The 17115-nt window shown below is 50.0% G+C and overlaps 7 protein-coding genes across 7 annotated transcripts; 6 read left to right on the top strand and 1 right to left on the bottom strand.

The window, feature by feature from the left end:
- Positions 1-139: 139 nt before the first annotated feature.
- Positions 140-974, top strand: APUU_10664A (phosphatase PAP2 family protein; the record flags this gene model as incomplete). Its single annotated transcript, XM_041703307.1, has 2 exons — positions 140-458; positions 523-974. The coding sequence occupies 2 exons, from the start codon at positions 140-142 to the stop codon at positions 972-974; spliced, it is 771 nt and encodes a 256-aa protein (XP_041550030.1).
- Positions 975-1371: 397 nt separating this feature from the next.
- APUU_10663S (uncharacterized protein) lies at positions 1372-2256 on the bottom strand (the record flags this gene model as incomplete). The annotated part of the gene is made up of 1 exon (XM_041703296.1): positions 1372-2256. One exon carries the CDS (start codon positions 2254-2256, stop codon positions 1372-1374), a length of 885 nt encoding a protein of 294 aa, XP_041550029.1.
- A 1194-nt stretch (positions 2257-3450) lies between these two features.
- Positions 3451-5555, top strand: APUU_10662A (uncharacterized protein; the record flags this gene model as incomplete). Its single annotated transcript, XM_041703285.1, has 6 exons — positions 3451-3850; positions 3908-4024; positions 4083-4166; positions 4227-4271; positions 4329-4422; positions 4472-5555. 6 exons carry the CDS (start codon positions 3451-3453, stop codon positions 5553-5555), a joined length of 1824 nt encoding a protein of 607 aa, XP_041550028.1.
- Positions 5556-5944: 389 nt separating this feature from the next.
- FAR11 (FAR11/STRIP family protein) lies at positions 5945-9305 on the top strand (the record flags this gene model as incomplete). The annotated part of the gene is made up of 5 exons (XM_041703274.1): positions 5945-7894; positions 7943-8055; positions 8104-8270; positions 8322-8451; positions 8501-9305. The coding sequence occupies 5 exons, from the start codon at positions 5945-5947 to the stop codon at positions 9303-9305; spliced, it is 3165 nt and encodes a 1054-aa protein (XP_041550027.1).
- Positions 9306-9636: 331 nt separating this feature from the next.
- On the top strand, positions 9637-10737 carry APUU_10660A (ribosome biosynthesis protein MAK16; the record flags this gene model as incomplete). The annotated part of the gene is made up of 2 exons (XM_041703263.1): positions 9637-9698; positions 9828-10737. 2 exons carry the CDS (start codon positions 9637-9639, stop codon positions 10735-10737), a joined length of 972 nt encoding a protein of 323 aa, XP_041550026.1.
- A 380-nt stretch (positions 10738-11117) lies between these two features.
- APUU_10659A (uncharacterized protein) lies at positions 11118-11762 on the top strand (the record flags this gene model as incomplete). Its single annotated transcript, XM_041703251.1, has 1 exon — positions 11118-11762. One exon carries the CDS (start codon positions 11118-11120, stop codon positions 11760-11762), a length of 645 nt encoding a protein of 214 aa, XP_041550025.1.
- Positions 11763-12939: 1177 nt separating this feature from the next.
- On the top strand, positions 12940-16778 carry NEO1 (aminophospholipid-translocating P4-type ATPase NEO1; the record flags this gene model as incomplete). Its single annotated transcript, XM_041703240.1, has 2 exons — positions 12940-14755; positions 14809-16778. The coding sequence occupies 2 exons, from the start codon at positions 12940-12942 to the stop codon at positions 16776-16778; spliced, it is 3786 nt and encodes a 1261-aa protein (XP_041550024.1).
- Between the last annotated feature and the right edge of the window lie 337 nt (positions 16779-17115).

Here is a 17115-nt window from a genome sequence, read left to right as displayed (position 1 = left end):
GCTCTATCACCTTTGATTGTCTACAAGCACCTCCGCAGCGGTCAACAGGCGGACGTCGCCTGTATACTGCTCAGATTCGCTTGGACATATATGCACAACCTCCAGTAATCTTTGTGAGAGATTATTCGTAGCCACCATCATGGGGAAAGAGCCGCCACTTGCGTCCTTGTCCCTGACCCACGTTCATTATGTGAGTTCCTCCGCTGCGAGTCAACATCCAGTTCAGACGCGGAACGAGAAACTTATCAAGGGTCCGTACCGATTACAGAATCCCGAGGATCATCTTTCACATCTCTCCGCGTGGCTGGCTCTTGTACCGCAAGCGCTATGTGTTGTCTACGTCACACTTGTCTGGGCGACGCGGGAGGTGGAGGTGGGCTTAATGTTTGCCGGACAACTTGCTTGTGAGGCTCTGAACTTTGCGCTCAAGCGGATTATAAAGGAGGAGCGACCAAAAGGCATGTAAAACAGAACTGGCGGTATTATGCCGGAAACTATGCTAACAACCATCGGCTTGGACAGAAATGTTTGGAAAAGGCTACGGAATGCCATCATCCCACGCACAGTTCGTCGCATTCTTCGCTGTATATATGGGCTTATTCCTTCTCTTTCGCCATTCGCCAAACGCTCAGAGTCAGGGGATCATCTTCCGCATAATCGCAACCTTTGGAATATCTCTGGGTGCTACCGCGGTTGCCGCCAGTCGTATATATTTGACCTATCACACTCTTCGCCAAGTCCTTGCAGGAAGCGCTGTTGGAGTTGTATTTGCGCTGGCTTGGTTCATCTTTACCGGATTTTTGCGAAGCTACGGCTGGATTGATTGGGGGCTGGATCATTCGGTAGCTAGGTGTTTTCGACTGCGAGATTTGGTCGTAAGTGAAGATCTTGCAGAAGCCGGATGGCAGCGATGGGAAGCAAAGCACAAAGTAAAGCGAAGCGAGAACGGCGGCCGTACATCGAAGTTAGACTGACGATGTCTACGAGCGTTGATGAACATTCGCGATACTAATGTTTCTCGCTAAGTTCCGAGTATATATGCATTTGCATGTTGAATATATCACACCCAAAGCCAAACTCGATAACTGACGGCAGTTTTGGAGGGAATAAAGTCGCTAATCTCATCCCTGGCCTTTTTGGAAGTGTCAAGGTTGACATGAATCATGAAATGCGTAATTGGACTTGGCAGGTAGCTGCTATGCCTGGCTTCTGTTGGACTGAACTACATGAATACATTGCAAACTAGGGTCTTTGCTGATACGCGCATCTATCCAGGCTGAACTTGATAGGTAGCAAGTATCATCTTACTCTACCCCCAAAACGCCATCTACCTACACTCGCACAGTAGTACAGTAGTTCCCAAAACACGCCCTACACAATAGACTCTCCAGGCAAGCCCACAAAACCTGCATCCTTCGACACATAGTTATCATCAACCACATACCCACTCCCCTGCGGACAATGCTTGAACCTCTCTAGCACCGAATTCCCATCATCATCACCATCACCACCACCAGGCTGTCGATAACAAGCCGTATTCTCCCTCGCAAAATCCACCAGCCCATCCCAATCCCTACAATTTCGCTGCTGCCCACCCCCACCACCAACATCACCCCGTCCCTCCGTCGCCCTCGGCGTATCATCCGCATCACACAGGATCTGACGCCTCAGCGCATCCAGACAGTACGAGACATGGCCCCACGATCTCGACTGCGGCCCGCCGGCCCGGAATTCAGACAGCGAGGCATGGATGGTCTTCACACAGTACAGATTGTGGAACCCGTGCAGGACGTAGACGCCCTTGGTTGTGTCCCAGGGAAATCGCAGCTGCGCGGTGGGGAGGTCGTGCTTGGATGCGTATTTGTCTGAGAGCGCGACGACGCCGTCATTGATGTTGATAGCGTCCCAGAGTGAGTCTTGGATCGTGTTGTTGTTGTTGCTGTTGCTGTTGTTGTTTGGGGATGCGTAGTAGTCTGTTACCTGGACGTAGGGCTCTTCCCGGGTGCGGCGGAGATGTGCGTACGGGGAGGAAGGGTTATCGCATTTTGTGGAAGAGCGGGTGATTGTTATAATGTTTAGGATGACGGTTATCAATACCATGGTGAGGGTGAAGTAGTTGAGCCTGTTGGAGTACTTGGTGTAGTATTGGCGGTCTCGGACTTCTGTTGGAGAGATCTGAGGGGGAAGGACTCTTAGTTTTTCGACATCAGTTGGGAGGTCTGCGTCATTGTGTCTGGTTCTACATAGGATTCTCATGGTGAGATAGGGATGGATGGGGGTTGCAACGATAGAGTGAGGGAAGGAAATGCAACGGGCTGGTGAGGGAATGGCGAACTACAGCCGGGGAGGTCCTGTCTAAATACACCAGAGCTACGAGAACGGCCATGGAGATTCATTTTCATAATTTCGAGATGTCTCGGGAACTGGCATGATATAGATTCGTTTGGGTTTTGTGCGCTGTCCTGGTTTGGGATAACAAACGGAATCATTGATGCCGGACAAAATTCCCAACAGCTGTCTCGCTATTGAGAGATAGATATCCCTGACAAGAGCTAGTTTTTATCTGGAACATGGTCTTCTGCAGTGCCGCAGAAGCCCAGCTTTCTGTGGCCAATATAGGGTTCCTCTCATCACGCTGTCTGCTGCTGACCTGGGAGCCTTGCTCGTGTATGCTTTCGAAAGGAGCCAGCTGTAGCTCCGGTCTGTAAGCTTTAATCTAAGGCTTAGCTGCAGATGTGCCATTGGGATATTCGTAGCAAGGCAATGTGATTTGTCAATAATCCTGGTGGGCAGAATTTGTTGCAAACGGTCGTTGAGATCCACCCACCCTGTCTAGACCTAAGCCGCTGTACAATTAGTAGTAGAATCTGACCTAGACCATTTTGTACTTGAGAGAAAAAATTCCTGATTTGTTGATGTGGTTTCTTTTGGTAGGTTGAAGGCAGGGATGATATGCGTCAGGGCTCCAGAGTACAGCGACTCAAAACAACAACAGCAAAGGCAAAACCAGCCACGGATTCAATTTCATTCCTAGCTCTGCAGTAATTCAAATTGAAAGGCTCCAAAAGGGTCCTAGATAAGAATGATAACCAGCTGTCAGCCGTTGCTGACGCCAAGTCGCTGACAGATCTGCGCAAGGCTCGTCATGGCCGCCTGAGATCAGCCAATTTGACAACCTTGAAAAGGTCAGGGAATTGTTCGGGAGATTCAACAAAATAGCGAACCATCTAGGCGCGTATCAGCAACAGAGAACTTGGGTGTCATCCACTTGAAAAGTCCAGGCTGCATTAAGGTTCGCCATGAGCTTGTCTTATCCGCCCCATCCGTCGCCCTAGCTATCTTGCTTACCTGCCCATTTTTTCATCTCTCAAACTCCCAAATCATGCAAAATTAGACGGGGAGGCTATAAAAACTTCCTGCTAGACGCATGTCCTTCATAAGCCGACCGTCATGATTAGCCTGACAAAACTGGCGGCTCTGTTCGCCGTCCAAGTTTGCTTGGTCGCAGTATACCTCCAACTAAAAAGCCCCACTGTCGAGGATTCGATACGGGAAATCACCTACAAAGGCACCCGGGCATCTAATGTGGAGCATTTTCAGAATATCTTCTACGCAGAGACACCCACCGGGCAGCGACGCTTTGCTCCGCCGGTTCCCACGAGGCCACAAAGGGGCTCTGTCATCGATGCTACCAAGTCTGGTGCATGGTGTCCTCAGGGGACTGGTGATATACTACCGTTTACAAGCCGAGTCACCAATATTAGCGAGGATTGTCTGAGCTTGCGCATTGCGAGGCCGAGAGGGACTAACGGTGATGCAAAGCTGCCGGTAATGGTGTGGCTTCACGGAGGTGTGTCACTTACCTGGGAACAAGCCATAGTTAAAGGAACATACTGATGATCGAAAGGTGGCCACATTCTGGGCTCTGCTTCCGAGATTTTGTACAAGCCAGATGGCGTGGTGAAACAATCGGTGGTTGATGGGCGGCCGATAATTTATGTTGGGATCAACTACCGTCTGGGCTGTAAGCGCATTGGTTGAAATCTACACTTGAAAGATCTGGTTGCTAATGTGTTATGCAGTCTTCGGTTTTGCAACTAGCGAAACGTTGATTGGGAGAAAGGAAACGAATGTCGGTCTGCGTGATCAGCGCGCCGCTCTCGAGTGTATGCGTTTGTATCCAAAGCTGATTCCGACGCACAATACTGACATCGTTGATCAATCAGGGATCCGTGACCATGTAGAGGCGTTCGGTGGTGACCCTAACAGAGGTACTGCCTTATCTTTTTCCATTCTCGGTGTTCGAGCGCTGACAAAATTCCTTCTAGTTACTGTAGTTGGGCAAAGCGTGGGAGCTGCTGATATCGGACTGCAACTAATGGCCTTTGGCGGAGAAAAGACTGTTCCATTTCAACAGGCAATGTGAGTAGGCCACAGATTTGATCCATTCTATGCTGACATCTACTTCCAGCATGATGTCAGGCAGTCCAGGAGTAAACTTCAACAGTCTTCCGGACCTGGTTGCCAACAATACAGCTGCCATTGCCCAACAAGTGGGATGCGTCAGTGATGGCAATGGTCAGGATCTCCAAACGCTGAAGTGTCTCCGAGATGCTCCCTTCGAAGTACTAACTAATCTTTCCGTGGCCGCTGCTCGAACAGCCCGGCCAGTATTTGGAGAAGGCTACTTCTACCCAACCATCGATAACGACTTTATTCAAGACCGGCCCTCAAGGATAACACGCGCCGGCAAATTTACTAAAGGCATCCCACTCATAGCTTCCTGGGTGACGAATGATGGCGCTTGGTACGCATCGCCGTCTACTTCGACCGATGAGGAAGTTGTCAGTACTTTCAACCTTTGGCTTCACAATCTGTCAGAGTCTACGAAACAGAAACTCCTTCAGCTCTACCCCTTAGAAGACTTTGACCACATGGTAAGACCCGAAATCGACGGTCCAATCTCCCCACAATACTATCGCGCCGCCCAAATGAACCGCGACATCTGGTTCACCTGCCCAGTGCTAGACATTGCCTACCAGTACGTCCATCATGGAGGCGCGGACATGTCACAGGTGCGGCTGTACGAGTTTAATGAAACTAGGTACACTCCAGTCTTCAAAACAATGGGTGTGCCCATGTGGCGTGTTTCGCATCTCAGCGATATACCATACCTGTTCAACAATGGCAAGCTGGGCGGTGGATGTGATAATTCAGAGAGCCAGCTTAGGTTGAGTAAACAATTCAGCCAGACAATCATCCGGTTCATCTATGGGGTTGCACTTGATGGGAAGGATAGCGGTGGTGACTCCTGGCCCCCTGCCTTCTCGGAGGACACATCGAAGAAAGCATCCCCATCAAATGATGCCCCTGATAAAATCACACTCCAGGTATTTGGTGGTCCCCAGGGGTCGGTGCCAGTAACCGTGAGCAAAATGCCTGGGACAGATTCAAGTGCATTGAGTGAAGCAGTGAAAGCAATGTCCTGGTCGAAGTTGTTCAGTCGATGTGAATTCATCAACGGCCAGCAGTTCAGGCACGAAGCGGGAGTTTAAAAGTGTAATTACAGCACATAAAAAGCACCTTTATTAGTTGTAACCTTTTGTATTAATACAGACAGACCGATCCTTATATAGTTCCCGATTAGGAAAGTGCACTAATTATCCTTAGTAATCGCGATAAGATCACGTGGTGGGGTCTCGCCCGCCGATCCACAGGCCGGGGAAGGCTTCGTTCCTGGCTCAAGCTCAATCCAGAACACCATGTCTTCCCTTGCTTTAGTCGAGTAACATGTCACACCTGGTGTGCCCTACTCACACGTTTGATCACAATTGAACATTTGAGGCACTTTTTGAATTTCTTAAAACACTTATTGGTTCCTGCTCTTGTTGATACCCGCGCTATCTTTTGATATCACCTTTCAAAACATACAGCTGGCTTCATTATGGATGAAGCCGCCGCTTCTGGCGATGCATCCATGGAGCAGCATCACATCGTCAAGGCCGATGAAGTGGACCAAACCGGAACGGACATCAGTCCTGTTCCTGATGACCAAATGATGGAAGAGGTTGGGGAAGTTCTACGGCAGGAGAAAGCTGCTCATGGGTCGGCAGGCGAGCCACAAGGGCAGTTATCCAATATCCCGAGGCGCCCTGAGCTGCATCGAAATTCTGCAGCTCCTCCGCCTCCGCGTCAACCTCCGCCACCGGCTCCTGTTCAACATGACCTCGACACGGCTCCCAATTCACTCAGCCTGGCCCAGTTGAGGCAGCTTGTTCAGGAGATGCCTAAGGCGGAACAGCCTGCTTATGCATTTGAATATGCAGACGCTCAACCGTTCTCCGAGGAGATTGAGGAATGGTTCCAGTACAGCGAGTTCGATAGATCTATGCTTCTGGGTATGAAATCTTCCTTTGAACATACGTGGGGCTCGTTCTGCGAGAACCAGCCTTCTCTTTCTCCCCGTACTTCTTGGCTTGATGGCCCCAATGAGATGCAGAAGCTGTTTCTGAGCGAAGTGCTTGATAACTTGCAGGATAGTGACATCATGGCTCGCATTGAGGCTTTGGAAACCGTGTGTTATGCTGTGACAGGAGTGTGGAGCATCACTGCTGGAAAAAGCGCACCAAACTATCCTGAAGGGTCCGCTGTGTCTGCAGAGAAGGCCAAAGCCAGATCTCTTCAGCTTCAGTGGATTGAGAATAACGCAAAACTCGTTCATGAGCGCGCAGGTCTTCAGTCATTATACGGGTGCTTCTTAAGAGCATTTGAAAAGTTTCGTGTTTCAGCCCCGTCAGAAGCAAATGTCGCCACGCCTGAGAGCTCTAACCCGGCATTACTAGCTGCTGCAGAACGGGAGGCAAACTTGGTTCTGACAGCTTTATACTTGATAGTCGAAGTGGCACGCAGGCAAGAAGTACAGGACCCCGGGTATACCCCGTTGAAGGACGGCATCATGAGACTGGAGCCGGAGTTGATGGTGTTTCTGATTGAGATTATCGCTCGGTTACGTTGGGATGACACGTCTAATATTCCTCTCACAAGGATCATTCTCTTGTTTTGGAAATGCACGCTTCTCTTTTTTGGAGGTAGCGACAGTCTGAAGCAAGCCAAGGATGTAATGGAGCCACCCTTCGAGGGTGGGAGGAATGACCTCACGAGAAGGACACCTTTTCTTACTGCATCTCCTCTGGATTATCACAATTTCCGGCAAGAGATCACATCCAAATACCCTGCATACAACCCACCACCTCCCGTGATCCCTCTAGAACTAGAAAATAACTCAATACTCCCTCCTCTGCCCCAACATCCCAGCAGATCATACTCCTCCAACGGTCTCTTTTCCGGAGTCGGGCCATCTGTATCTGGTGGCAATGGCTCCATCCTGCACCAGTCAGTTCACATTGCAACGCCCGCTCCATCGCCTCCGCCATCTCCAATCGGCCCAGGCGGGAAGACAGGAAAGAAGCAAAATTACCAAACAAACCAGAACTTCCCATTTATGTATCCGCCACTGGATATTTCTAGCAATGATATTGGAGGGAAAGGCGCCGCAGAAACCCAAGATGTGCTCGTGGGGAAGAAATGGGATGGTAGCGATGTCCCTGCATCCGTCATCGAGGCAGGGAAGCTTTTCTCGACACATGTCAAAATGCCGAGGGCAATGAGGCAACTTTGGGAGGAGCGCGAGGAGTTCATGAAATACGACCGCGGCTGGCATGCGGAAGACGCTTTGGCTCCTAGCGTCGCAGAAGCCGGCAATGACGAGATTGCGGACGACCTGGAAAACTTCTCTTTGGAGGAAAGAGAACAGCGCAAGCCTGAGGTCCCAAGGCAGAGGCAGACTGATAACGACGAGGTTCAAAAACGCCTAGACGCTGTTGAAACTTTCTATGTGAGCACCTACTGTTCCAGCAAAGAACTCTTCTAATAAAGCCTACAGACACACGCACTTGTCCACCTTCAATCGGTAGTCATTGTGTTCTTGAAGATTGTTTTGACGAACGTGAGCGCCCTCGTCAGCAACCAGACCAACCCGCAACCCGGTTCAGCTAGGTATGCGATCCAAATGTTTATAAAGTATCACCTCTAACAAACTTATAGCGAAAGCTTCAACGGTGTAAATGGCGTGCCCAGCTTCAACAATGATGTAGAAGACCTCAACTGCGATGCTACCATCGACGAGCTTGACAATATTCGGTTGCGCGAAATCACAGGCAAGGCCATCTCTGGTTCACTTCTTCTTTTGCTCAAGTGGTTCAAGAGATCACGTATGTTACCATTGGTATTTTTCATTCTATACAGATGCTAATTATTGGTAGACATCTTGAAATTCGAGTATATGACACAACTCCTACTCGACTCAAATTATCTGCCATTGATTCTCAAGATGTTCGCACACCAGGAGATTGACCATGCGGTAGCGCAACGGTCGGATCGTGAGGAACTTGGGTGTGTAACTTCTAGATCTTGCGCTTTACAGCCATCTGACTGTTTATAGTTTCTTCCATTTCTGTCATTTGCATTCGGAGCAACCGCCGGATATCGCGCCTGGCTCGGACCCAGAGAGTGAGGACGATGCAGCCCCCCCTCCTATTGCTCGCCACAGGCCAGAGCCAACGCGGGCGGATAGTCTGGACGAGGCTGGACAAGGCTTTGCAGAAGGTGCCCATCGCCCAGAAGTCGACGAATTGGGATATCCAACTGCGCCACCACCCAGCGAGCCCATCACAACATTCTCTTTCCGTAACTTCTTCTCGGCTATAAACTACCTCCACATCATGCAGAAAATAACCCGCGACAAGGCTCACCGTTGCCTCCTTCTCGTGCAGTACAAATCCAGCACCATACTTCGCAAAGGACTCAAGATACCCGACCCTTATCTCCGTTTCTACACACTCAAACTTTTCAAGTCACAAGTTCCGTACTGTGGTCGCAAATGGCGCCAAGGCAATATGCGTGTGATTACAGCTATATACCTCTACTGCCGCCCCGAACTTCGGGATGACTGGCTGGCTGGGTCCGATATTGATGCAGAAGTTGAGGAGGCGCTCCCTCTGGAGCAAGCGCTTCGCGGACTAACACACTGGTGGCATCTACGAAAGTACAAACATGTCATGGGAGGCGATGAGGGGGCATCTATCATGGATGAAGAACGGGATTTCTTTGTCCGTGAACTTGAGGCCATGGGATGGGGGTTTGCCGGTGATGAACTGTTGAGCGCTGAAGAGGCCGAGCTGGCTTCAGGCGGACCACTGGCAAATGGGACTGAATGGGATGGCATGTTGCAGATGGAGGGCGCTTAGACGATTTCATATGATATAAACAACATTTAGTGATAGACAATGACCGAAATGAACAGCAAAGGATTGATTTCCTGGACAAAAATACGTATTATATTGTCCAACATTTCTATACATCCGAGGCGACCCACCACGGGGTGTCTGGTTTCTGGGCCAATCGTTAGGACTCAAATTCGTGTTATCGATAAGATCCATGTACCATCACGTGATGGGTCGATCCGAACATTTTTTTTCTCTTTTGCAGACAAGCTTGGAACCTCCGCAGAGACTTACTATATCTACCAACTCCACTGTTGTTTTCCTGCCAGGACCGCTGTGCCTCACACTCAACAACATGTCTTCCGACGAAATCGTCTGGCAGGTTATTAACCAGCAATTTTGCTCTTACAAACTCAAGTAAGTTCCCAGCCAGCGTGGCGGTGTTTGACTCTCGGATGGGAGAGTTCTTCACATAAAATTCGCCCAATTCATTCATTCCACTTGGGAAAAAGAAATTTTCACTAACCATTCAACTCTTTTATTTAGGACAACAAAGGGCCAAAATTTCTGTCGCAATGAGTACAATGTCACTGGTCTCTGCAACCGGCAGTCCTGCCCGCTAGCAAACTCCCGCTACGCAACAATCCGGTCCGACCCCGAGACCGGTGCGATGTATCTTTACATGAAGACCATCGAGCGCGCGCACATGCCCAGCAAACTGTGGGAGCGGGTCCGGCTATCGTCGAACTACGCAAAGGCCCTGGAACAGGTCGATGCGCGGCTGATCTACTGGCCGAAATTCTTGACCCATAAGTGCAAGCAGCGCCTGACGCGGCTGACGCAGGTGGCTATTCGAATGAAGAAGCTTGCGAAGGAGGAGGAGCGGTTGGGGGAGAAGATTGTGCCGAAGTTGGCGCCGAAGATTCGGAGGAGGGAGGATACGAGGGAGCGCAAGGCAGAGAGCGCGGCAAAGGTTGAGAGAGCTATTGAGAGAGAGCTGATTGAGAGGTTGCGGAGTGGGGCTTATGGGGACCGGCCGCTGAATGTGGAGGAGGGTATCTGGAAGAAGGTTCTTAGGGGTTTGGAGCGGTCAGGTGAGGGTGAGAGGGATGAGGATCTGGATGATGGGGAACTTGAGGTGGAGGAAGAGGAAGAAGGTGTTGGAGAGGTTGAGTACGTTAGTGATATCGAGGAGGATGAGGATCTAGAGGATCTTGAGGATTGGCTTGGTGAGGGTGAATCGGCAGACTCGAGCGATGACTACTCCGACGAGGATGAGGAAGATAGCGATGAGGAAAGCGGATCCGAAGATGGGGATGAAGATGAGCAGAAGAAGACGAAGCCTGGCTCCAAGAGGAAGTTCACTGCCCCGCAACCGAAACCGAGGAAGAAGGGTCCCAAGGTCGAAATCGAGTATGAAACTGAGGGCGCTGGAAAGGAGAATCTCTTCGCTTAGGGCGGAACCTTGGTATATGTCGATTGATCTATGGGTGACAAAAAAAAAAGCAAGACCCTTCGATATGGTCTTTTCTATGGTTTTCTTACTTGCCTGGCGTTGTTCGGCTTTCATCGCGTTATTCTGTTGCTGTCGTGGAGTGGGCATGTCATACCCAGCAGTTGCATATATAGCTACACATCTGCTTCGTCGGTTATCTTGGCCGTGGTACATAATTAAAATTAGTCTGAGCGTCGTCACAATGTATGCATTGATCTTTGATATCCACGGGCCGATCACGTGCGGGACTGAAACAGTATCTACCCGACTCGAAACAAAGTTACTCTGCCACCTTTCCCCATTCTCATACCCAACCTCTTCTCGCTCGAGCACTTGACAGAATGACTTCCTATTTCTCGTCGTTCACGTCCTCCTCCGCCATTTCGAATATTGGCACACGCCTAAATTCCCTTCGCCGAGCCATCACCTCCGACGAGGCAGACGATCCCGATAACGAAGACTGCTCGCACATCTCGAACGTCCTCCGCGCATACTACATAGAGCGGGGCCGACGCTTCCCAGAATGGCTTCCTCCAGATCCAAAAGAGCGCTCCGCTGCTCCCGCGAGGGTAATTGCAACCTCGAGTGTCACATCATCCGGATCAGTGTCTTCAGGGCGGGGTGGCGGACTCGGGGATCTGTGGGGTGATTCAGGCGGCGCTGCCGCCCCTCCACCCCAGACGGCCAGCTTGCGACGAGGGCGCGGGCATCCCGGATCTAGCCAGACGTCACTTCCCAGTCAAACTGCTTCTTCTTCACCCTCGCTACACCCCGGCGGCGCGAGACCGATGCCTGGCTCACGCAACAATTCTTACCAGTCCGTTACTAGTGCGGGCTCCTCTCCGTCTTTAGAGCGCGCGTCGTCTGCGCAAGAAAGACTTCGTGCTAGGCTGCAGGGCGGCCGGTCTCCGAGCCCAGGGCAGCTATCGGATCCCAGTGTTCGAAAACCAGTCGGGATCAACCAAGGTTCGGGTCGACTTCGATGAGATGCTGGACGAAATAGCACAAACATCTGAGCTACAATCTCAGGAATATCGCCCCTCGGAATAACAATACAACAACAATTTTTCTTACAACTACAACACAACATAATACTGGATGAAGGATGGTACAATAACTCGCAGGTCGACGTTCTTACCGGCGCTCTCCTGTAACACTGGTACGTACCTGTGTGCTTTGCGGTCGAGTTAATGGCAAACGGACTAACACCAATTTCAGGGTGGGATGCTCTACTTGTCTTTTTCACGTCATGTCAGCGATTGGGCCCTTTGTGTTTTTGCTTCGTACTGAGATTCTTTCGTTTCTTGCTGCCATTTGGTATCTGAGTCACTAGCTGCGTCTTTTGGCCCGTGTCCATCCATTCCTCGAGCGTAGATATCCAGACTTGTTTAATCTTTCAAAGCTTTTATCGCTCTTTACCTTAGCATGTTTTAGGTGGGAGCGAGTTATTCACATTGCATGCTTTGCTCGAAGTGTTATGGGAGTTTGAATACTTAGGTATACCAATATTAATTCAATATAACAAAACTAGGTTGCTAGCATATTGTAAGGTTGGTTTCAAGCCCAATACTAGGAGTTGCTTGAAGAGAAGAAAAATATATATTTGGCCCCATAAACCATGGAATGACGTCGATCCTTGTAGGCGTTTATTCTAATTCGCAGGGCGATGTTTGCAGCGGTAACAAAGCAAGTTATCCAACTTGTAAATTAAAATTAGTACCTGCCAACGGACATTAAGGTACTTTCTATATATTGAAGTCCAATTTACTTGCTGGGTCTCTCATAGATGCCTGAAACGCAAGGGGACAAATCACATTGACGCCGTTTCTGTCATGTGACTAACGCTCCGTGGCCGCGCATTACGAGGGAATAGGCCGCGAGATTCTTCAACTATTTGTGCCTTTGCGACTACCCCTACTGCAAGTATCCTGTCGTCTTCTATCGCTGCTCCGGCTAGAAAAATTCCCGCAGTGTATATACCCTTGAACCTGGTCACCCGTTTATATCGACGACAACAATGGTCCCGTCGGGACACCTTGGAAGCAACGAAGCATAAAAAACATTGACATGACAACTTTTTATTCAATACAGGAGCCTACACTTAGCTCCTCACATATTGGAGCCCAGCTTTGATTCTGTCCTTTTCCAAAGTCGAAAGCCATCATGCCTTCCTCCGAATATATCCGCGCCCACGATCGCGCCAGCATCGACTCAGACGATGACCTTGACTTGGAGGAACTGGATCCAACATCCACATACAATGCAGCTCGGATTTCAAGGGAGGAACCACCCCAGCAACGAAGTTTTGGCCCGGGGATAGCTTTGAGGAATCTGCGCGTTGGTGCCGGGAATCGGCGGCTATGGAAACGAAGTATGTCTGGAACACACGGGGAGGAGGATACGGCTGGTTTACTTGACAACCGCGAGGAGGAAGGTCTCCGACCATCTCATGGAAGTTCCCGACCGTATACTGATGATGACGCGCCACTCCTTGACGAACGTCGCAGCTCCGTTGCCCCAGGTGGGCGAACGCCACAAAGGAAATCTAGACTAGGATGGTTAAAACCAGGTGGGTTGTTCGGCTCTGGTGGTATCATGGGAGGCAGGAATAAGGAAGCCGCAGTGAAACCCCCGCGAGACGTTCTCGTCGGACAGACACAGAGAACGAAATACCCGCTGAATACTGTCTCGAACGCGAAGTATACACCTTGGAGCTTTCTCCCTCGGACGCTTTACAACGAATTTTCCTTCTTCTTCAACATTTATTTCCTGCTTGTCGCCCTGTCTCAGATTATTCCTGTGCTACGGATAGGCTACATGTCTACGTACATCGCACCCTTGGCATTCGTTGTTGCCATATCCCTGGGAAAGGAGGCTTTGGATGATATTGGACGGAGAAGACGGGATGCAGAGGCGAATGCCGAGGAATTCTCTGTTCTTGCTCTGGATAAGTCTGGTGGAGGTAGGAGTTTTCCGGTTGCTGAGAATGCGCATTCACGAGAAGAAAACGTTCCGGTGGTCATCAAGAGATCCCGAGACTTGAGAGTCGGAGATGTCCTGAAAGTGCGCAAGAACCAGCGTCTTCCCGCGGATGTTGTTATTCTAAAGAGTATCTCCAACGATGTCAATGCTGTTCGCGACGAGGGAACAGTCGCTTCTACCGAGATCGACCGTACAAATAACGAATCGTCGTCGTCTGCTCCTGATCAGGAACCAGGAACAAGTGCCGATGCCGATCAAGCGGAAGCATCCTCTGCCAGTGATACTTTTATACGAACTGACCAGCTTGATGGTGAGACGGACTGGAAATTGCGCTTGCCGTCTGCGCTATCTCAATCGTTGTCACTTTCGGATTTCACACGATTAAAGATTACCGCAAGCGGGCCGGATAAACGAGTTAATGATTTTGTGGGCAACATCGAGATGATGCCCCCATCGGGATTTTATGACACCCATGTTGATAAGACGGACGATAGAAGTGAAAACGAGGATGATGCGGAACAGAACAGCTCTGCGCCGCTTTCGATTGACAATACCGCTTGGGCGAATACTGTTCTTGCGTCGAACACGATTACATACGCTGCTATTATTTATACGGGCTCGCAGACACGAGCAGCGCTCTCTACGTCACCTTCTCGATCCAAGATTGGGTTGTTGGAGTTTGAGATCAACAACCTGACCAAGATTCTATGTGCTCTGACCTTGACTCTGTCGATCGTCCTGGTTGCCTTGGAAGGATTCCAACCAACCAATGATAAGGAATGGTATGTTGCCATTATGATTTATCTGATTCTTTTCTCGACGATCATTCCCATGAGTCTGCGTGTCAATCTGGATATGGCGAAGACGGTATATGGTCGATTTATAGAGAGAGACAAGGATATCCCCGATACCGTGGTACGAACGAGTACAATACCGGAGGACCTCGGGAGAATTGAATACCTTCTTTCTGATAAAACGGGTACCTTGACCCAGAACGGTGAGTTATCCAGACAATCGAGATGAGGAAAGAATGACAGCTGACGTTCGCAGAAATGGAATTAAAGAAGATTCATGTTGGTACTGTCTCCTATGCAAATGACGCGATGGAGGAAGTGGCATCATACGTCCGACAGAGTTTCGCTGGAAATACTTTGACCACCGCTTCGGCCGCATTTGGAACCCAAGCTGGACTTGGAGCTGCGCCACGCACAAGGAGAGAGATTGGCTCTCGTGTTCGAGACATCGTTTTAGCTCTTGCATTGTGCCACAATGTTACACCAACAACAGATGAAGAAGATGGTGTCAAAGTAACAAGCTACCAAGCCTCATCGCCGGACGAGATCGCAATCGTACGTTACACTCAGGACGTTGGGTTAAAGGTATCATATCGCGACCGCCAAACGATAGTGCTCGAGTCAGCCGACACTGGACATGTTGTTGTGAGGGTGGGCATCCTCGACATCTTCCCATTCACATCTGATAGTAAGCGCATGGGGATCATTGTCAAATTCGATACGGAGAAAGGCGTCCTTGATTCTCCAACAGAGGAGGAAGAGATCTGGTTCTACCAAAAGGGAGCGGATACTGTCATGACCTCGATCGTTGCAGCCAATGATTGGCTTGATGAGGAAACGGCTAACATGGCTCGCGAGGGATTGCGTACGCTGGTAGTAGGAAGGAAGCGACTTTCGCCTCTGCAGTACCAAGATTTCGCTAGCAAGTACAAACAGGCATCCCTTTCGCTCCAAGGGCGAGATATCGGCATGGCGAAGGTGGTTAGCGAGCATCTCGAGCATGATTTAGAATTACTCGGTGTTACTGGTGTGGAAGACCGCCTCCAGAGGGATGTGAAGCCGTCGCTTGAGCTTCTGCGCAACGCCGGGGTCAAAATTTGGATGCTTACTGGGGACAAGGTGGAGACGGCACGATGTGTCGCAATCTCCGCCAAACTGGTGGCACGTGGACAGTATATTCATACTGTTGCTAAAGTCAAAGACAAGTCGGCTGCACAGGAGGTCCTAGATTTCCTCCGAAACAAGACCGACTGCTGTCTACTCATTGACGGCGAGTCTTTGTCTCTCATGCTCAGTCAGTTCCGATCGGCATTCATCTCAGTGGCTGTTCTCCTTCCTGCTGTGATTGCATGCCGATGCTCACCAACTCAGAAAGCCGAAGTTGCGGAGTTGATTCGCCAGCACACTAAGAAACGCGTCTGCTGCATTGGAGATGGTGGCAACGATGTCTCCATGATCCAAGCAGCCGACGTGGGAATTGGTATCGTTGGAAAGGAGGGACGCCAGGCTTCCCTCGCAGCTGATTTCAGTATCACCCAGTTCCACCACGTCACTAAGCTGCTGGTATGGCACGGTCGGAACTCATACAAACGTTCGGCGAAGCTGGCACAATTCATCATGCACCGTGGTCTCATTATCAGTGCGTGCCAGACCATGTATAGCATCGCCAGCCATTTCGACCCGAAAGGCTTGTTTATCAATTGGCTCATGGTTGGATATGCAACAATCTACACCAATGCGCCTGTGTTCTCCCTGGTCCTTGATAAAGACGTGGATGAGAAACTGGCCAATCTTTACCCCGAGTTATACAAGGAGCTCAAGACTGGCCGCAGTTTGAGCTACCGCTCCTTCTTCACATGGGTTGCTGTCTCTGTCTACCAGGGTGCTGTGATCCAGGGCCTGTCACAAATCCTACTGGATACCATCACCGGAAAGCGGCTCATTAGTGTGTCGTTCACAGCTCTCGTAATCAACGAACTGCTTATGGTGGCTATTGCTGTTACGACCTGGCACCCTGTGATGATATTCTGCCTTCTGGGCACTGCTCTTGTGTACGCTGCTAGTGTTCCCTTCCTGGGCGATTACTTTGACCTCAAGTTCGTGATTACGCTGGACTGGGTATGGCGTGTGGTGGCTGTAACTGCTGTCTCGATCATACCCATTTGGGCTGCCAAGCTGATCAAGCAGTCTTGGAGTCCGCCCAGTTATCGGAAAGTGCGAGGATGATCGGCTATTTTTCATGTATCTTTTAGAATTTGTGGCCTATCAGCGTCTGTTGTCTGCTTTCTCACTACTCCATATTGTGTTCGTATATAGACCTTGCATCGTGAACAATGTATTTGCTGCTATTCATAGGTGCATGGCTCCACGTGATCTCATTGGTAACTTGCGATGTGGCCCCTTTAGGAGTTCTGCCGGGCGACTCCGCCCCCCCAAGATGATCCCCGACGCCTGAAGCAGTTAATCACATCAGCGTCAGGAGCGCCTCGATAATTGTTTTCGCCACGCAATCATGAAGTGTGAAGTTTCTCCTTATATCTTGTAATGCTTTTCTGATTCGCAA

The sequence above is a fragment of the Aspergillus puulaauensis genome, chromosome 1, assembly GCF_016861865.1.
Source record: "Aspergillus puulaauensis MK2 DNA, chromosome 1, nearly complete sequence".
In the NCBI taxonomy this organism is placed as follows: domain Eukaryota; kingdom Fungi; phylum Ascomycota; class Eurotiomycetes; order Eurotiales; family Aspergillaceae; genus Aspergillus; species Aspergillus puulaauensis.
Note: the sequence above shows the minus strand (reverse complement) of the source record. Positions and strands in the feature narration are given on the sequence as shown.